Source organism: Corvus cornix, chromosome 3, assembly GCF_000738735.6.
Source record: "Corvus cornix cornix isolate S_Up_H32 chromosome 3, ASM73873v5, whole genome shotgun sequence".
Classification (NCBI taxonomy): domain Eukaryota; kingdom Metazoa; phylum Chordata; class Aves; order Passeriformes; family Corvidae; genus Corvus; species Corvus cornix.
In genome coordinates this window covers 91,447,703-91,467,736 of record NC_047056.1, presented here as the reverse complement: position 1 = coordinate 91,467,736, position 20,034 = coordinate 91,447,703, and the positions used below count along the sequence as shown (strand labels likewise).

The 20,034-nt window shown below is 43.3% G+C and overlaps 2 protein-coding genes across 4 annotated transcripts; both read right to left on the bottom strand.

Annotated features, from left to right (window-relative positions):
• Positions 1-232: 232 nt before the first annotated feature.
• On the bottom strand, positions 233-10,155 carry LOC104693586 (glutathione S-transferase). 3 transcript variants are annotated; one of them, XM_039569330.1, is made up of 7 exons: positions 10,047-10,155; positions 6,792-6,898; positions 5,354-5,405; positions 5,005-5,137; positions 4,296-4,437; positions 1,328-1,459; positions 233-574 (listed from the first exon to the last, which is right to left on the bottom strand). In XM_039569330.1, exons 2-7 carry the CDS (start codon positions 6,876-6,878, stop codon positions 452-454), a joined length of 669 nt encoding a protein of 222 aa, XP_039425264.1. In that variant the 5' UTR covers positions 6,879-6,898; positions 10,047-10,155; the 3' UTR covers positions 233-451. The 3 variants fall into 3 exon arrangements, with proteins under 3 accessions (XP_039425264.1, XP_010404620.1, XP_010404628.1); XM_010406318.3 differs by lacking the exon at positions 10,047-10,155 and adding an exon at positions 9,829-10,035; XM_010406326.3 differs by lacking the exon at positions 10,047-10,155 and adding an exon at positions 7,547-8,565.
• Positions 10,156-12,829: 2,674 nt separating this feature from the next.
• On the bottom strand, positions 12,830-18,282 carry LOC104693583 (glutathione S-transferase-like). Its single transcript, XM_019290809.2, has 6 exons — positions 18,135-18,282; positions 17,419-17,470; positions 15,213-15,345; positions 14,293-14,434; positions 13,551-13,682; positions 12,830-13,220 (listed from the first exon to the last, which is right to left on the bottom strand). The coding sequence occupies exons 1-6, from the start codon at positions 18,219-18,221 to the stop codon at positions 13,098-13,100; spliced, it is 669 nt and encodes a 222-aa protein (XP_019146354.1). The 5' UTR covers positions 18,222-18,282; the 3' UTR covers positions 12,830-13,097.
• Positions 18,283-20,034: the final 1,752 nt, after the last annotated feature.

Here is a 20,034-nt window from a genome sequence, read left to right as displayed (position 1 = left end):
ATACAGTGGGGAGGGTGGGGGACGACAGTGAACTTTCTAGGAGACCATCTAGAGAACCAACCCAAAAGATTTTAGCCCTGAATTTAAATGACTTCTCAATTTTCATGGTGTGGTTCCTCTCTATTGCAGTTTATAAAAAGGGGGTTGGGGATCATGTGGCTTTCTACAGTACTCCGGAAGCTACAGCTGAAACATTTTACCCTACCAGGCATGCACAGTAATCAAACACACACAAAGTATGAGCATTTTTTATTTCATATAACGACTTCATGAAATACTGCTTTCTGGACTCAACAGGTCCAAATCAGCCTTTTACTCTAATTTAAAAGTGTATTCACAGGGTATTGTTTCAACACTGACCATATGATGCAAGTTACACAGCAAATCTATGCAATTTAACCTTACAAAGCAAGCTCTGGTAATATACTACAGTTGGGTTATCTTCATCAGATTAGATATTGAATATTTTCCTCACAACAGCAACAAGCTTCTCATCTGTTGGTGGCTTCCTCTGGCTGCCAGGCTGCAAGAATTTTTTGATTGTTGGAATGTTGCTGATTCTTCCTTTAAAAGCCTGTAAAAAGCAACAGTAAAGCCAGTGAGAGTAAGGAAATTATAATTCCATCCTTCATAGTTTAAAGATCAGGTGACTTGGATTTTTACTTGTCAGACATACTTTATTAAACAGAGAAAGGTAGTAGCTTTTTCTGATCTATAATGCTGGTGCAATGAAGTTTACCTTAGTTTCCCAGATGGGAATGGGAGAAATTAATATTAAAGAGTTAAGATTCATCTAGTAAAAAGTGGAAGGAAAAAAAGAAAAAACAAAAACCCATATCCTGAATCCAAGTCCTGCAGATATATTTGAGAAAAAAAAAGGCAAGGACAGGAATACCTCAGTGCAAAGCACTACAGAAGTCAAGACATACAAAACTTAAGTGCTCTTTTTATATGATCTCTTAAAAATTTAATTTTGCTGGCAAAAAGAAAAGGACAGGAACTGCAGACACACCAGGCCACTGACTTCCCTTCCTGATGCTTGTTGCTGTGTTTGAAGACATGAAAGTAGCAGTTAAAGAACCAAATTGGTAGCACTAGTGAGTGAATTGCTGGCAGCTGAGAACAGCTGGAAAAAGTAGAGCGGGAGAAAGGTGAGTTCCCAGCAGCTCTGGGGCAAGGCAGTGCACTGAGTGCAGGTTTTTGTAGTCAAACAGACCAGAGAAATGTCAGTACAATGGCTCAAAAGATGTAAACACCAATTAACTTTTAACAACAGTCAGTGAAATTTGTTTGTTACCTTTCCTATTGAGACCAGATGATTACTAACCTGTAGCAGAGGGAATGCAGACAGTGCATCAGGCTTACATTCTTCTACCATTAAAATGGCTTCCAGCAAATGGACATCTGCCCAGCTTAATTTGTTGCCAACAAGATAATCCTGTCCATGATCTTTTAAGGCCTATAAAATATGAACAAATTTTTAAGAAGTCACATGGGATGTAACAATTTTATCTAGGTATTTCACTGCAGACAGATTTCTAAAAAAATACAGCAGAGCAAAGCCATGCAAGAACCTATGAAGTTAGAAAGTTATAAATATTCTTTAAACAAAAAAATTAAATCAGAATTCATGTTTCAGTGTGCATGATCCTATCTCTCACTCTAACCTACTGCACCAGGTAGCTGTATAGCAAGTCCAGTACCGTAAGAAAGACTTAATCACACAAACAGGACTAAAGTAACTGGAAGAAGTAGTCAGGCCAGTTTATGTGTAAGCACACCTCGAATTTTTAAGAAAAAGGTTAAGTTGTTTCAGCAAAATTTGAGAGTGCTGATTACAGTTTGAAATAGGTCCAGAATGAAGGAATACAGCCTTCTTACCCTTTATCTTATAAGGAAGGATTCCTTTGTGGCAAACTGCTGATGCAGAAATCACAGCCTGCCAAAGCTACTAACAGCTGTAGTAGACAAGCTGAGGTGAACATTTCAGCACAGCTTCAGAGCAGTTACTAGCTCTCCAGCTGAAGACTATCTGTCTTAACTATACCTCTCTGTCCTGAAGACTGTCACCCTCCTGTCAGGAGCTAGAGAAGGGCGTGTCTGTGCCTAAGTCACACTAAGGCTACTCTTAAACAAGTAACAAATTGCAGTAAGACATCGGTCTGTGACTTTGGAAGGCAAGTGCTTCTCCAGGCCCATCTGCCAATTTTACCATAGAGGCAGCAATCACCGGCAGAGTCACAGCTAATACCTTCACGTAGTTATTTCCTACACTGCTCCAGCAGGGTCCACCACAGCTTGTTTATCTGACCTGTATAAAAACTCCCAAACAGCATCAGAATCTGATTGCCTGCAGGGCTTTACACTGCCTTCTGCTGCTCTATCTGGCTGCCGAGGGTTTAAAGTGAACACTCACAGCTAGGGATGTTTCCTGTCAGCTTGCTGAATGAGTAACACATAGACTGCAAACCCTGATAAGCTGAATCAATGGACATCTTAAACAGCTGGTACAGAAAGAAAACTATTAACCATTCTAACAAAATTAACTAGGCTAAAATCATGGAAAAGTTTAGCTGTGTCTTTACCACATGCAAACAAGGATTACTTTAAAGACTCTCCTACAGGGAGCATACACACTAAAACATATCACAACAGGAGTTTATGCCACCTAGACACACACTTAAGAGAATTTTGGTGCATTATTTTTTATTGTTTAATAACTGAAAATACTTACCAGACTTCTAGTCTTTGAAACATTGATGTGAGTAATCAATATCTCTCAGCACAGCTCTCCCTTGCTATGGCAGTGGATAGATGGGAACTCTGCTTACAGAAGTGCTGGATTATGTAATTTACATCATTATTTTACAGGGCAGCCTCTGTGGGTTTTGTTTGTGCAATTTAAGGCTCTAATAAAGTGGAAGGACATGAAATTGCATCAAGTCCTGGACTTCAGCTGCCTGGTAACCAGGGATTCAAGCTGGAAACCCAGCTCAGCTCTGAAACAACACAGCTTTGTACCCTTGGCAGATTTCTGAGGAGACCACTATGCCCTGAAAAAGCACTGTGAGAAGGTCTGTACAGCACAACCACATATGGCACAAGAGGAAGACTTACAAACAGAAGCAAACTCATGACATGAGGGTCACAGCTGGCTCAATTCAAACAGGAAAATTTTAACACATTAAAAAATTAAACTATCCTTACAGGAAAAATAAAACAACAGAACAAACAGCAAATTGGTAGAAAATGGCAGTTCAATAACATCCAGGCAATGTTCCAGGGAGAAGAAAAGAACAATCCATCCCCTCCTGACCTACTCTTCCCTAGCCAAGAAAGCCTCTTCATGTGCTCTAAGGGGATGGCAAGCATACCAATGCCTTCCCTCACAGCTCAGGCTAACTCCTTAGTGCATGCTAGCCAGTAAATAATTGCTTTATGCTTTCTAAGCTACATGTATCCTGTTTGCAGAGCCTCTCTGTGCACACCTAAGGATGCCACGTAGCAACTCAGAGAACAACAATCATAGTCTCTAAGTATAATACATTTAAGCAATGGATTTAAGGAAGATCATATAATTGGATCCTTAGCTGTAAAGCACAAATATATTTAACTCTGAATAGCAAGAATAAAGGAGGCTGAGTTGTAGAGTTTGCTCTCTACAACACCCTGAAAGGAGGTTGTAGTGAGGTGGGGGTCAGCCTCTTCTCTGGGGTAACCAGTGATAGGACAGGAGAAAATGGACTCAAGTTGCACCAGGGGAGGTTTAGATTAGATCTTAGGAAATTTTTATTCACGTAAAGGGTTGTAAAGCACACAGTCCAGGGAACTGGTGGACTCACCGTCCCTGAAAGTGTTCAAGAAACATGTGGATATGTCACAGGAGCACACAGTTTAATGGTGAATATGATCATGGTGCTGGGTTGACAGCTGGACTTGATCATCTTAGAAGGTCTTTTCCAACCTTAACAATTCTATGACAACACATTACACTTCCAGGCAGTAAGTACTGAAGGCTGGCACAAGTACAGAAATGGTGCATTTATGCAAAATGGTGGGAGCCATCAGCCACTAAGAAAAGAAGTACAGCAAAGAGACCCAGTACTGAAACCAGCTGAAAATTATTTTGTTGCCCTCTTCTCACATTGCTGAATACTGGCTCCATCATACATTTCTAGAGCTGTACTGTCACTTGCCTTCTAGAAAGTACATGTGTGGGGAGGACAGGGGAGTGGGGTATGAGGGGGAGCCTGGAACTCACTCTCTTTGTGAACTACTGGTGATTTGCCACTTACCTTTTCATAAACAGGAAAGTACCTGGTTGTAGCTCGTTCAATGATTAAGGCAAGATTCTTTTCTTTTGTATCAGCTGGTTGAAAAGGGAGATACATGATCATTCCCATTAGGTCTGTAGTTCCCTCCACGTACATATCAATCCTGAAACAAATATTTTTGTTCAATATATATCATTCAAACTTTCCATTTTGATTATTTTCCTGAAACACAGTGCTGAAGTGATCACTGAATAAAATGCTTATTAGTGGATGTAACGTAAGGCACTGGTTTATTTTCTTGGTTCTTCCACTTTGAGACAACTTCCAGTTTTTTTCAAATCACAAATTTTAAAATAGGCTCACAGTGTATGCAATAAGCAAGATAAAAGGCTGAAATTAATGTATTTAAAGTGGAATTCATGCTGTTTTCCACTGATAATCTATTCGTTTATGCTGTGGGAGGAAAGACTGCATATGCAAACCACATTAGGAAAAAAAAAATAATTTTGAGGTCTAATCATGAGAGGATGCTGGCTACCAGTTGCCAGCCCAAAATAATCTCCACAATCTCTGGAGCTGTCCTTCCATTCTCACAAAATAAACCCTCAGTAGTAAGTGACAGTCTGTTAGGCATCATCACCTTTACATGCAGATACTTCACAGCAACATTCTTTCTGTAAATATTAACAATCACAAAGGAGTGTTAGTAAGTGGTGCACTGTTACCATACCAGGCTCTCTCCTTCAGGTCCTTCCCATAGAGGTTGTACTTTGCTGCAATGTAGCTGAGGATGGCTCTGGTCTGCACCATCCTCATCCCATCGATCTCCACCATGGGCACCTGCTGAAACAGCAGGACTCCATCTATGGAAGAAAAAGGAGCAAGCTACTCAGGCTGCTGAAGGAAGAGATGTGGTAAGAGACCAGGACATTTCTGATTCTCAGGGATGAAAGCATCTACAAGGAAGCAGCTCTTCTTTACAGGTCACATTATATTGCAGGTCTTCAAAAAAATACCACCTGTTGTTTTTTTGTTATATTCGTGTGAATTTATGTTTAGAGTACAGTTTACAGACTCACCACTGCGCAATTTTTCTAGGTCTTCTTTTGTTTCTATGAATTCTTCCTCAAACTGAAAAGCAACAACAGAAAGCACTGTGTCACTCCAAAGGCAGTGGAGAAGTGGAAGGATGTCTGGCAGTTAGAGTCCACCTCTCCACACTATTGTCCATACTCTTCTCATTGTGTTGACCCTGTGGAGGAATCCATTCAGTGCCAGTAGCTGGGTGAGCAGCAGCAGTTCCAGCTGCTCGTGGAGTTCTGGGAGCCCAAGGCAAGAGCTGGGAACTGCCTCCCTTTGCACAACAAAGGGCGCGGGGACCTGTGGCACTGGCCAGGTGAGACACAGCAGGAGCCGATGACCCCAAGCCTTCACTTAGACTGTAAGGGTATAAAAGATCTGGGGTTTCCTTTGTTCCGGGTCCTTCCCCAGGCACCAGCTCGAGCTGTTACTCTGTTGTTGCACCACGATTTAAAGACTGATGGAGAGGCTCCTGGATGGTCAGACAGGAAAGTTTCCTTAACAGACCCCCTACTTCATCTCTGTTCCAGCAAATAACCCAAGACTATGGTGTCCCCAACCCTACAGGACTGTACAATGCATTATGCTCCAGAAAGAACTTCCTCATTATAAAGACCAGACTACTTGCCTGCATGAACCATTAACAAACACCAAATCATTCACTTAAAAAGCAGCTGATGCCACATGAAATATTGAGAAACTTTCTGTAAATTGTGCCTTTCTTACACAGCATTTATCTCCCTCTTTAATCCACTGGATTTTTTTTTTTTTTTAAATGAGGACATTTGAATGAGGACAAGATCTTAGTTTCCTCAGCACTCATGCTCTGGAAATTTTCTGTCAGCAACATTCTCAAGTGAGCACCATTAAAAAAGCCTTTTATTTCCAACAGAGTATAAATAGTTTCAAAAAACCATATTCAAACAAAAACTTATTGTAGAAATTAAGATGCCTTAGGATGGTCTTCACCTGATGTGAATCTAAATAGATCCTCTAACACTGCCTTTGGGGCAGATCTGCTGATTTATCCTACTCAGGTCCTGACCCAAAGAACAAAAGGCACTTTGTTTGGAGAGAATGTTCAAAAGTTTTCATGTGGCATGCATGATGTTTCAGTGGAGAAGACTCATGAGATACAGGGAAGTTATGAGCATTGAAAAAAGCCACAGTTTTGTCTGTAGCAACAATTTACTCAGTTTAAAGTATGTTTCAAAAATGACACCCATCAATTCTCTTTGTATGTTAAAATCTCTTTACTGTACAACTATTGCTCAAGGAATACATGAAATACAACACAGGCGTGTATCACTCAATCTAAGCATTCTGCATCACAATATATGATGATGTGCATATCCCTAAGCACAGATGCAATTGGGAAACCTTTCCAGAGAATACCTGTTTTAATCACAAATCACTTTATAAAAAAAAGGTACAAACCTCAACTCCAGCTGCTGCTAACAGCCATCGGATTGATTCCATCTTCCCCCTTCCGTTGGTGTAGTGCAGCTTGGGTTTCCCCGCCATGATGTCAGAGTTCTTGTTTCCTGATAAAATCAAGGCGATGATCTTATAGGAAGCATGCTTTAAATTAGCATTTTGAATGTCCCACTCCAAACTACTAAATACAGTTGGATGAATGTGGAAGTAGAAGAACAACCAAGTCCTACACACTTGTGCTTGATGCAACCAAGTTTCCTGTGGAGTAATGGAATAAAAGAAAAACTACACACTATCAGAACATGCAGCCATTCAACCACATCATGACAATAAACATCTCCTAAATCATATATTAATGTCATTTTAACAGCTTACTGGTGTTTTACAACCAAAGCAGAACTGTAGGGTATTCCTGAATTAATACATTTTTAACCTTGCAGTGATGCAATCTCTTCAGTAGGTGTTGGGCTTTGTGACATGTCATACCATACCTGAAAAATGTACTCTATCAAATGAATGGCCTCCAAAGAACACCAAACTAGTGACACCAGCACTATTTTCACCTTTCTCATGACAATTCAGAGCCCGGTGCTCCTGTGCCTTTACAAATATGCTTTTAAAAGCAACATATTTCACCAGGCCTACTGTGTTCCCTATTTAGCTAGCTCTGCTACAATCAAACCATAAGAGGGATTTATGTTCTTTCTGCCCTGAAAACTTAACTTTAAAATCAAAACCAAATGAATGGAACTGACCTCTGTTGCGCAGATAAGGCGTGGGCAATGCCCTCAGCAGCAGGGGGCTCAAGTCAGCCCATCAGATGATAGCACTGGGATGAAACACTTTGTCCTTTCAAATTTCCCTACTATGTGCAGTCACATGCCACTGTATGACACTGGCAGCTGATGTGAGCTTGCCTGATGCTGGAAACAAAGCTAACGCTGTACTCTTATCACTAATGGGTCACAGAAGAATGAAGCAGATTTCATGAGAAGACAGAGTCACAGACTAACAGAATGCTTCTTTGTTAAGATAAGGGTTTATCTGTTCACAGGCAGGCTTATTTATGCTTGCATTGACTTCACATTACATAGCTGAGCCACAAAGTCAAAGTGTTGGCCATAATCCCAATCAATAAAGAGGCACAAACAAATAGAACAGTGACATGGGAGATTGCATCCTTGGCCCTCTCTACTTAAGTCCTTTGTGTTGGGTGCTATCTTCAACAGGCTCCACAGCAAACAGCCATCACTCTGTTAGGAACTGAACTCACAGGAGAAACAGGTGCCCCCATCCAAAATGCAGGTCTTCAAAACCACTGCTCAGCTTCCACCTAGCCCTGGCCGTGTCCCCAGACACCTCAGTCTCTAGTAGCAAAGTTCTCCTGATACAAAAAGATGTGCTTGTCAATAGATTATGTCTTGACTGGAGCTGGCATCTAATCTAGCACTGCTGGATGCCCAGCTAGATTCCTGACCCCTGAAGAGCAACAAGGCACTCAGAGAAGTGACTTAGCACAGCTTCCTTACCAGGCCCTACACACGTAAGACCATGACCTACACTTCATTTCTACTTCCCATGTATGACTTACACTATACCAAGTAAGAGAGCTCCTGATCTTCTATACTTCAGAAATACTTCATTCCCTGATGCTCAAAAAGTAGGTCTCAACTCCATCAAAGAACAGCACTAGAACCCTCACAGACTGGACAAACACTCTAACCTCCAGCACGTGGGATCAAGGCTGGGAAATACACTATAAGGACAGGCTAGCATTGCAGATACAAAAATGCTGCTAGTGAGGATTTTCTTGCTATTTTCTAAGTCCATGAGAGACTTTTCTCTCTCACAGAAGGGGTAGCAGAGTATGTAAACAACCAAGCCACCTGCAACCTTGAAAAGTCTTGTTTATGGTATAGTAGAAAAATATTTTGACAATGGATGTTTTAGGATTTTAGCCAATCACCCCAAGGGGTGGCTGATCCTTGGTCCAATTAGACTATGAAGAAAAAAGTCTATAAAAGAGTTTGTAAAATAATTAAATAAATCAATCTTGCTGCACAATTCCTGCCTGCTGGATCTTCTCCCCTCCTCCTCCCTATGGCTGCGGGACACGGTGATATACCCTAGGGCCCAGGCCTGCGGTAATACCAGCGTAAGCAGAAGGCGCAAACTTCCTTGACCTCTCCTCAAAGCAGAGCTGGAGCTGATAAAATTCAACCCACCCAGAGCCAGTCTCAACTCAGTGTTCCACTCAAAACAGCCGTGAATATCTTCCCAGGAATGCACTGCTAAAGGTCTGAATTTGGGGTTTAGGCTGAATACCTACATAGGGCTGCAAAGTATTTTGGTGACCCTGTTATGGCTCTGTAATGAATATCCCTTTGTAAATAGTGAGGAGTCATTTTAAAAGAGTCACAAAATTGGTAAATTGTCTTTCTTGAATAGCAATAATGGACCTGAAAATTAATCACAAACTTTCTTGATGTTTTAGTGCATCAGACCTTCCTTGGACCACAGCCACGCAGGCGTCAGAGAGACAGCTAGTGCTGCGATCGCTGCATTAAAAACTCCCCACGTTGTTTTGTACAAAACAATTCAGGCACCAGCCTTTCAGTGAGAAATAAGTAAATTAATTTAGCAGCGAGCTCACAACCTGATCCAAGATCTTAAACTTTCTTCCTAATTGGATATGGGCCTCACAGCAGTTCTCTGCAACGCTCTGTTGCTCGGACCCGTCCCGCACGGGGCTGTTCTACCTCGCAGCAGCACCGCGCTGCACCGCCCGGCTCGGCCTCCGGACCACCTTAAGGCTGCAGCTGCTGCTCACCAGCGGCTGCTTTCCACTGGGGCTCGGGCCAAGTCTGGATCCGGAACGCTTCCTTCCACCGCCCGGGCTAGGAGGAGTGTCCGGACGAGGGGAAAGGTGAAGTGCCCCCAGAGATTGCAAAATTTGCACTCCAAAGAGCAGTTCCTCTTCAGCTTCACCGCTGATCCTACCCAGAGCCAAACACAACCCTCCTCTGTGCCCACTCACCCGGCCTGAGTCCCTGCTGCCGGAGAGAGGCTGGGGAATAACCCCTGGACAAACTCCCTGGAGCAGCACGGCACGACGTTCCTCGAGGGCTAGCCGGTCTGTCACGCACCTCGCCCTTTGCCCTCCAGGCAGGAGCCCAGATCCCGGCAAAATCCACACACTCCACCGAGCCGGCACCGCCTGCCCCCCGCCGCGACCCTCGCCCGCCGCCGCAGTACCGTCCGCCCGGGCCGCTGCACCGCCACTGCACCGCCACAGCACCGCCACTGCACAGCACCGGCACAGCGCCCGGCCCGCCGCCACACGGCCAACACGCTCCTCTCGTCTCCTCGCCCCGCCGACACCGCCCCTCGGCCCTCCCGCCCCGTCAGGCGGCCGCTCCTCCCTGGGCTGCGGCCGCGGCCTCTCCGTGCCCACCGCCCGCCCCGCCGCCAAACCGCCGCGCCAAACCCTGCCACCGCAGCTCAGGGAAAAGCCACCTCGGCCTTGTCCCTGCAGTCCTGCGGGGTTTCTGTTCCAAAATGTAGAATATGTAAACATTTTCTTGAGAAAGGATGTGCTTTGAAGTTTGATCTCTGTATACTTTCAAGCTTAATCAACAAGAAAGAAGTTTTAATCCGTGAAACAGAGAGCAGCTACCAAACAAGGTCTAAGTGATATCCAGCTGTTGGAAAGAGTCATTGCTTGTCAGTAGAATTGCCTTGTTAAGGGCTGAACATGTTTTAATGATCTCAGACCTAGGGGGAGTTAACAAGGCTTGGGAAGAAGGATGTGCCTGTGATAGTGGATACAAAGAATGCAGAATTTACGGGCCACGAGGGCATTTGGCAGAACTCCCAAGATAAGGAAGAATCTAATAAAGCCCACTCAGAAACTGTGCTGAGATCAGCTCTGGCTGAGTAAAAGGTAATTCCGGAAGGGAGAGATTCCCCCACCACTGACTCACAGCCCGCCAACTCAAGAAACCCAACTCAAAAGAAGAGAAAGACCAAGCATGTGGACTAACTAGCATGAGAAGAGGGAGAATAATTGACCAATAGAAGATAGAATAGTAATTATTAAGAGAACTAGGTAACATGTAATCAATGAACATTAATGCCTTTGCTTGCTAAAATGAATAAATAGTAAGAAGTTGTGCTTGATTTTTGGAATACCACCAAGCAACCAGGCTTGCACAACTCTGAAATAGAGAGTCAAAGTCTCTCTCAAGTGTGTAATTATTGGTTCGTTGTGCACTGGGTAACAAGCCCGGGTTTTCTGGTCAGCATTTTCACTGGGCTGGTTCCGAGGCAGCCACACCTCAGGGACATGGCTAGGACAGGAGTGGGCAGGGGACAGGCTTGGAGACCCCCGAGGCAGCAGTGAGCAGCAGTGATGGTGTGACCAGGGGAGACACCGGGGCTGCAGCCCCTGTGCAAGGGGTGCCAAGCATTCCGTGTGCCAGGGGCTCTGGCTCTGTGTGGGCAAAGGCGGGGATCTGTGTGGGGGATCGTGAAACCACACAGCCATGCCCGGAGCTCCTCCTGGCATGGAGTCAGTACGCACAGCACCAGTTTCTGGCTTGAGTTTCTGACAGCACACAGCAGCTGCAAGTGCTGTCTGAATGCTTCAGTGAGGCAGGAGGGAAACAGCTCCTGCAGCAACTCCCTTTAATACATGCTTTGCTGCTGAAAAACGGGTTTATTTCCTTTTTTGATGACAAAAACTGGTTCCAGCTGCCTGACATTTCTTATAAAGAAACTGTTGGGTTTAGCAAGAGCTACATTGCCCTCAGTTTACCCAGATGAAAACTGCCAGTGCTCTAGTTTTAGCTGGATTTAGAGCACTGGCTCTTTCATTTACGTGGTTTATTTGGTGTTCAAATAATTTCACAGAATCATAGAATGGTTTGGGTTAGAAGGGACCTTAAAGATCATCTCGTTCCAACCCTCCTGCCCTGGGCAGGAACACCTTTCACTACATAAATGCACATATTTGTCAGTTCAACAGTCTTGCTAACCTCAGTAGTGGAGCTTGATTTAAGTGATGGTAATGAACAACTCGAGTACAACTTGTATAAAACTTGGTTTAATAAAAAGTGATGCAAGTCAGCACGGAGTCCTACATTCCAAGGTCTCACTAATACCTGACACCATCCTCTTTCCTCAAACAATAGGTTTTAAACTTCACAGCTGGTGACAAGCATTCCTTTCTCAGAGTCTGCAAAGTGCTTTTAGCTGCTACAATAGACCTTCTGATAAAGGAAACATTGGTGAAGCTGCAGTACAAGAGTTTAAGAGTCTAAACCAGAGGTGCAGTAGGACCTCTGGTCCAAGGATATTCCAAGTTAAGCTCAGAGGAAAGCTGAATCCAAACCTTTCATCCCCATCTTGATGCCTTTTCCTGGTCTTAAAATCAAGAGTCGTACACGGTTAGAAGGGGAAAAGGGATTTTACCTTGGTATTTATTTTAAGGATCCTTAGGTGCACATGTCCACGTCATATGCATCGAGATGCACCCTGCCCGAGTATCCCCCAAAGATCGGGTATAACATTATAGGTCTCACTAATTAGCATATCTATCCAAGATTCCCCAATGAGAGGCTCAAGTGAACCCCCCTCCCCAAGGAACCTTCCCCTGGATGGTTCTATCTTGGTTTACAGAATGTGTTCTGGAGAGGACCTTGGGGTCTGGGGCACACTGATCCCTAGCTATGAAGCTTCTAAAATGTTTAGTCTCTTAGCTTGACAAACAAGTCCAAGAATATAGGCAAAAAGCACTAGGAATACAGAGGTTGTAAAAAAGGTATAACAGGGGTATAAAAGAAAAGGCAAAAAATCTTCATGGCATCAATCTAACCACAACCTGCAGGCTTTTCCTGGCATTTCCCAGAAAAAATACATGACCTACTGTTTGGGATAAACTCTCCTAATTTTCCAACTATTCTTGGGAGCGCCGGAAAAACAGAACCAGAGAGATCTTAGGCACTGAAGCAGCAGCAAGAAATCAATGAACAGCTGGGTTTTGAGTATCAATAGTAAGACTTTATTTCAGGTATTCTCTTTAGTTATTTAAGGCATCCTGTGTTGTCCACTATACCCCCAAATCAGTGAACTCTTTCCTTTGCTGGTAGGCTCATGTAGCTTTACCTTGAAGTGTTTGCAGTAGGCTAAAACCAGTTCTGTAGCTAAGGAAAGAGAGATCAAAAACCTTGGTTTTCAGTGTTTTCATTAATTTCTCACTATCAGCAAACACAATGAAATTGACTTTTTGTGGCTTTAGGGTGCTGCTCAGGAGTGGAAAATTTTCATCACTTTGGGTACATCTTCCTCTCGTGTTGGTGGTTTTCTCTGGCTGCCAGGCTGCAGGAATTTCTTTATTGTGGGGATATTGCTTATTCTTGCTTTGAAGCTCTACAAAAAAAAAAAAAACCAAAACCAAAACAGCACTGTGCTTAAGAATCATTGCAACTGTCAGACATTTCAATGTTACCCATACTCTGAAAGTCACATTGTGGCTTGATGCTGCAGAAGAAACTATATGCGTCCCCCTCTTATACTTTTGGGGTTGTGGTGACAGAAGGTAGCAGTATCAATGAGTATGTGAGGCCAGCTAGAAGTACTTAGGGCATCTGATTATTTTGCATGTCACATCTCACCCTCCCACTCTCCCATACTTCTCAGCCAGTTTAAATCAGTGCTCCTTTCCAATTCATTGTCCATTCAAACTGCCCATTCATTTACCTGCAAGAGAGGAAATTTGGCAAGTATATCAGGTTTGAACTCCTCTGCCATTAAAATGATTTCAAGTAATTGCACATCTGCTCTGCTCAGCTGGTTGCCAACCAGGAAGTCTTTTCCATGCTCTTTCAAAACCTAAAAACGGAGAACCAGAAGGAGATGATGTCTTTTCTCTGTGTTACTTAATAGGGTATCTTCAAAGCAGGGTCATCCATTGTTCTTCAAACACCTGTAGTACAAACAGTGATCTGATGGCACTGCCATCCTAGGCATAATCTATCAGCCCTTTCTCTTCTACACTGCTGTCTGGCAGCTCAGTTGTGCTCATCTGGCCTTGGCTGCTGTAGCTGCATTGAAGGCTAAGCTGTATGAGATACAGAAGGAACTGTAATACTTTCACATAGCATCTGCGGTAGAGGGGAATCTGCACTTCAGGAGGAAACTTTATGTCAAAGCTGATGCTGTAGTGTCTTTGGTCTGAAACAACACACAGATGCAAACATGGACATTTGGGGAGCTCAGTGTGTGCTAGGTTTTTGCAGCTTTACATCTCTCCCAGATCTGTAGTGCCTTCTGTCCCCTCTCTAGTGTCCTGCCTCCATCTTACTCCCAGCACCACCAAAACCAGAGCATTTATGTTCAAGTGGTAATTTTTCTTCTGTTTTCCTTCATAAAACTTGTGTGGATCCAGGATGGAGGTTCAAGATAACAGCATCAATTAAGCTACAACCTCTTTGCCACATACCTTCTCAAAGACTGGGAAATATCTGTTTGTGGCCTTGTCCATCATATTAGTGAAATGTTGCTCCTTTTTGTCTGCTGGCTGGAAGACGTAGTACATGAGCAACTCGTTCAGATCGAACATTCCTTCCACATACATATCGATTCTGAAAGGAATGGATCCACTTGGTCAGGTCAAACACAGCAGGTATGAACAGCACAAAAGCTACTGGCATAACCTCTCTGAGATGCTGGGAAATCGCTGCCTCTTCTATCACACACACGCATAGTCTGGAAAAGTTTCATTGGGGGCAGGCAGCAGGGGAGCTTGGGTGAAAAACAAATGCAAAATTCGTGAGCAAAACTACTGGGTGTGTCACTCAAACTTGTGCTAAAAACCCAGTCAGACAGGGTAAGTTGAACAGCAGGTCTGTACAATATCTAGCAAATATCTTGACATGTGTTTACCAGTGCTTATTAATTTGAAACATTCAAAAATACCTCAGGTCAAAACACGTGCCCTAAGAGTCCTATCCTTTGACAACCAGTTATTCACTCTAACTCTATACTAATTCCTGGGTATAAGAGAGAGAAGTTTATTTGTTTCCTTAGAAAACATTGCCCTGAATTTGATGAGGTGAAAATGATGCTGCTGACAAGTGCAGGAGAAAATGAAAAGCAGCATCAGTAAGACAGTCTGCCCCCTGACTGCTTTCCTCTCATAACTGCATTGACCTCTGACTGATGATTCATGGGCTCGCTTGCCCTATCTAATCTAGCTGGCTGTCACTGCTGTAGCCATCACCTGCAGTCACAGTCATCACATGCTGCATGAAGCGCTGCTCTCTCCCTCTGAATCTAGCTGTGAGCTGGGATATCCTTGTGTTACACAGAGCTACGGTGTGAGCTGGGGTCTAACAAGCAAAGGTGCTACTGTGACAGTACAGGGCTCTCTCCTTCAGGTCCTTCCCGTAGAGGTTGTACTTCGTTGCTATGTAGTTGGCAATGGCTCTGGTCTGCACCAGCTTCATCCCATCGATCTCTACCATTGGCAGTTGCTGAAAGAGCAGGGATCCATCTAGGGGAAAGGGAATAACAAGGACACATTCAGTCTCTGAATGAGAACCACAACCGTGTGTTAGGCAAAGTAACCATGTGTACTATTTTTTATTTAGAATCTGAATCATTTAGGCTGGAAAAAGTATCCTAAGATCATCAAATCCAACTGTAAACCAAACAATGCCCAATTTCACCACTAAACCCTGTCCCCAAGTGCAAGTCTACACACAGTGACTCAACCACTTCCATGGGCAGCCTGTTGCAGAGTTTGACAGCCCTTTTGGTGGCAATCTTCCTCATTCTTACAAGAAGGTATGGAAAATGCTCAGCATGCAACAACCGTTTCTTAGTGACATGTTAATAACTTAATATTAAAGCAATGAACTGTGGAAATTTCAGATTTGGGGAAGCACCCAAATGCAGAACTTCTACCTGTCATACACTGAAAACTACATGCACCGCATGGCCCTAACTCAGGTGATTTTCATGGAGATTAACACAGATGAGAAGGACTTGAAGGTCTGACCCAGCCAGTTTCTGTCATGCTTTGCTAAGTATGTCTGGACTTTCTAAGCACCAGCCAACATATAACGTGAATAATAATGAATATAAATAATAGTGAATATAAAAGCATAAAATGTCTTTGTGTCTACTTTATTGATTTTACAAATGGCATCTCATCTGTATGGGCATGTAGTGGGAAAAATGAGTGAGTTCCATGAGATTCCTGCAAGACCCAAATACCACCTGGAGTGAGGCTGGAGCCATGTAACCCTTTTCCTAGCCTGCAGAAGCCTTGTCCTAGAACGAAAGAAGTAAAACTACCTGTGGAAAGAGAGGTATCAGATCAGAGGAGCGAGTGAGAGGTTTTGCTCTAGGGAATCATGTCTTGACTCAGGTAACTGATCAGCTATGTCCCTCTTTGTATCCATTGTAAGACAGTCATGCAGAGAAAGTCTCTGCTAGTAGGGGTGCTTTTACATTTATACTTGTGTCTCAAAACACTTTTTGAAAGGCAGCCTGTGGCAGGGGGATCAAGTCATTATTCCTGAAGGAGAACAGGACTGCACATGCTACCCCTAGCTCAGATTTCTTTTGACAGGCCAAGTGAAAAGCACAGACATGTAATTTGGTTTGGAGGAAACGTGAACATCATGTTGAGGAAGATGGAAGCTGAAGCTAGCACAGTGGGTAGTTGCCTTGGGAGGCAGGAACACAGCAGAGGTACAGGTAGACTCGGAAATCTGGAACTCTGTTTGCAAATGGATTATAAAACAACAACGTTGTAGGCAACCTAAAATGCTAGTGAATTTCAAGATGATCTGATGACAAAAGCCTGTATGTCCTAGGACGGGAGGCAATGGACACCAGCTGAATCAAAGGAGAGTCAACCATCTGAACTTAAAGAAAGGCTCTGTCGGGGTCCCTTCCCCCCTGCCATGTGGTCCTGGGAGAGGGGCCCTGAGGGGAGACACGGAGCCCCTGGTCAGCCTCGTTCCCCATTGGTTGGTTTGTGTTCCCCTGCGTGGGCAAGGACCCTCGGGTCCCTTGATTGCCGCAGTTCCTCAGCAGAGCCCCGGCCATGCGGCTGGGAAAATAAACATCTCTCTGAAATATCTATCAAGAATCGGTCCATATATATTTCTTTTCCATGGGCTCGTTGTTTGATGCACGTGTTGCAGTTTCCCCACTGTAACAAGGCTCTTTGACTGTGGGTTGTCCAGAGCAGCTGTAACTTCTCCATCCTTGGAGATGCTTAAAGCCCAGCTGGACATGGTCCTGGGTAACTGGTTGTAGGCAGCCTTGCTTGAAGAGGGGAGGTGGAGTAGATGATCTTGAGAGGTCCCTTCTGACCTCAGCACTTCTGTGAATCAGTGAAGATTGAAGAAACTGGGGGGATGATACCACTTAACACACTGCAGTGTGTATCTCTGAAACCTCATGTACAATCCAGTTAAGAGATTTTCTTCCTCAGAGACTAAGACTTAGACTTCTTAAGTGTTTTCAGACAAGTACTTCTAAATCTAATTATTATTATTACTACTGTTATCGCTATTGCTGTTGTTATTATTTAAAAGTGAAGGAAACTTACCCTGCTGTAACTTTGTCAGATCGTCCCTTTTTTCCAGGTAAGATTCTTCAAACTGCAGGAAATAGAGAAGAAAAGTTCTGTTGTCATTCCATGTTTCAGTTTCTCTTCATTTAGGTAAAGAAGGCACAAAAGGGCTGTGTTTTGGGGAATTCTATTTTCTAAAACATAAATCATATTTGAAAGCTTTCAGGCACACTGGCCGTCGCTGTGACAGAAACCCATGGCTCTTGAAACACACAAATCTTGAAACACTCCATCTCTGGTTTAATATCAGAACCTGTTAGAGGTAAAAAAATATTACTGTGGTTTTCAGTATACAGTACCTTCAAGGGTAAACTACATCATGGTAGCAATAATAATCTCTTGCTATTTTGGACGTTGGAATTTATCTGAAGGTATTCAGAATTGCAAGTGCTTGACCACGGTGATCAGAAGATAAGAAGCCAGGTTCTGCTGCGCTGCTGGGGTTTAAATTTTTTCTTTCACTGGCTACAGGGGAGAGGCATTTGTGGTGCTACCAGTAGGCTTGGCACATGATGTGTGGAACTGAGACAGGAACTTGCCCCCTGCCTTGGGTAAGCTCGTGGTCACTGTTGGCTTGCTCAGCAATGCACTAAGTGCAGAGTTTGAAACTGCTGTTCAGTCACACTTTTCATAAGGAACAGTAAAAGTACATATTTGTCACATGCTCTCAGTATAAAAAAACACAGGCAAACCTCAACCCCAGCTGCTGCCAGTAGCCACCGTATTGGTTCCATTCGGCCTCGTCCATTGAAGTAGTGCAGCTTGGGTTTTCCAGACATGTTTCCACGTGCCTGATTTCCTAGTATCTGCAATAAAAAAATAAGCTTCACACAATAAAGATTTAGAATCCTGGTTTTGAGTCTCTAATGGCTCTCAAAGTTGTGTTGTTTGAAACTGATGATTTATGGTCCAAGACTTTCACCAAATTAATAGAGGAGGTAAAAGACTATATTGAGAGGCTGCCTTGTATCATTCTGCCTTAAAATATTTCCTTACACATGCAGGATAGTTAAAGAGAACCCTGTATTTAGGACAATTGGCCCACTCAGAGAACAAATGAATCAAAACCATTTGCATCCAAAGTGTTCTGTTCTGACCAAAAAGCAGAGTGTGCTCTCTCTGTAATTTGGCATTTACTCAGAATACAGTTTACTGTTTAACCAGATACATGCTATAAACTCAGAAATTGCTGTGCTTCCTCCAGCAGCCATTATGCTGCATTATAACCGGCCAGGAAGGAATTCTTTCGCCCAGGCAACCTCTTCTACAACACTCCCTGCTTCTGTAATTTCTTTAGACAAGCCTCCAAAGACATGGAAGTTACTTTTGCCTCTGGTAACATCAGATTTGCCTTTACCACAGGCAAAGCCACAGGGCAATGCTTGCTTGGTCCAGTTCCAACTCTGCCAGAATTTCAAGCAACAGCAGTTTCTAGGCAGACAGCCACCCACCCAACTCACAACCCCGCTGCGCATCAGCAACAAACACACACAAACAGTGCCCAGCTTATGCCAGCCTCACAGCTACTGACACCCTGTCCACAACAAAGCTAAAGCATTAACAGCAGCAAAAGGAAAATGCCCAAACCCCCACCACATTCCACCTGTAAATAACATGTCAGCAGCTTCTCTACTGTAGGAAGAAAGAAGGAGGTGAGAGGAAACATGCCCCACTTCTGAGATCTACCTTTCTTTTTCTTAATTCTGTACACCTCAAAAGCAGCTGATTAAGAATCTAAACAAAACCATGTTAATAAAGAAAGTACATACACACATTTAATCTATAAAACCCATTCGCTGAGTTTCATGTACAACAATTCCCTGCATGTCCAAAATAAAGAAAAAACCCCACTTACCTTGGGCCCAGTGTAACTCTAAGTTCCCAGCAGCCCTGCCTTGAGATTATATATAAATGTGTAGCCCCTCCTACATAGAGAATTGCAAACAATTCTCTGCAAATAGGAAACTTCTCTCTCTCAAGCAAACAAATCAATTTGTTCTGTTTAGTTACTTTTCACCTACAGAAAATAAATTCCTGCCTCATGCTGACTATGCACAAATGTAAGATAGATGAGAGATCATGATCATTGGAACATCTGTGCCAGCACAAAATGGTAATATGCCTCCCATTTTCATTGCTTGGCACCATGCTAGTTAAAAGTAATTATAACAGCCAAAAAGCTCACTCAGTTTAAAAGAATAGTGCTATGCCAATTACACTTTTATTCTAATATTTGATGGGGTTTTTTAAATTTTAACACATCAACTAATTCAGCTCAAATCTTTCACAAATTTCTAAGCCTTGCTTAGGGTATATTCCTTCAGGACACTTCGGCTGAATTTCATCTCTGGACATCTGGGTTGGACTTTTTTTGTTCTTTCTGCCAAAAATGTTTCCCTGAATTTGGCTCAGTGAAAATAAACACCAAAGACAACGTAAGAGACAGTGAGTGAAGTGTGGTATCAGATGGCAAACTGCCCTCTGTACTCCTGACTGCTTTCTTTGGACAACTGTATTGATTTCAAAAAGTCAATACAGCATGCATTCCCATGCACCATCCTGCCTATCTAATCTACGTGGTTAATAGTGATG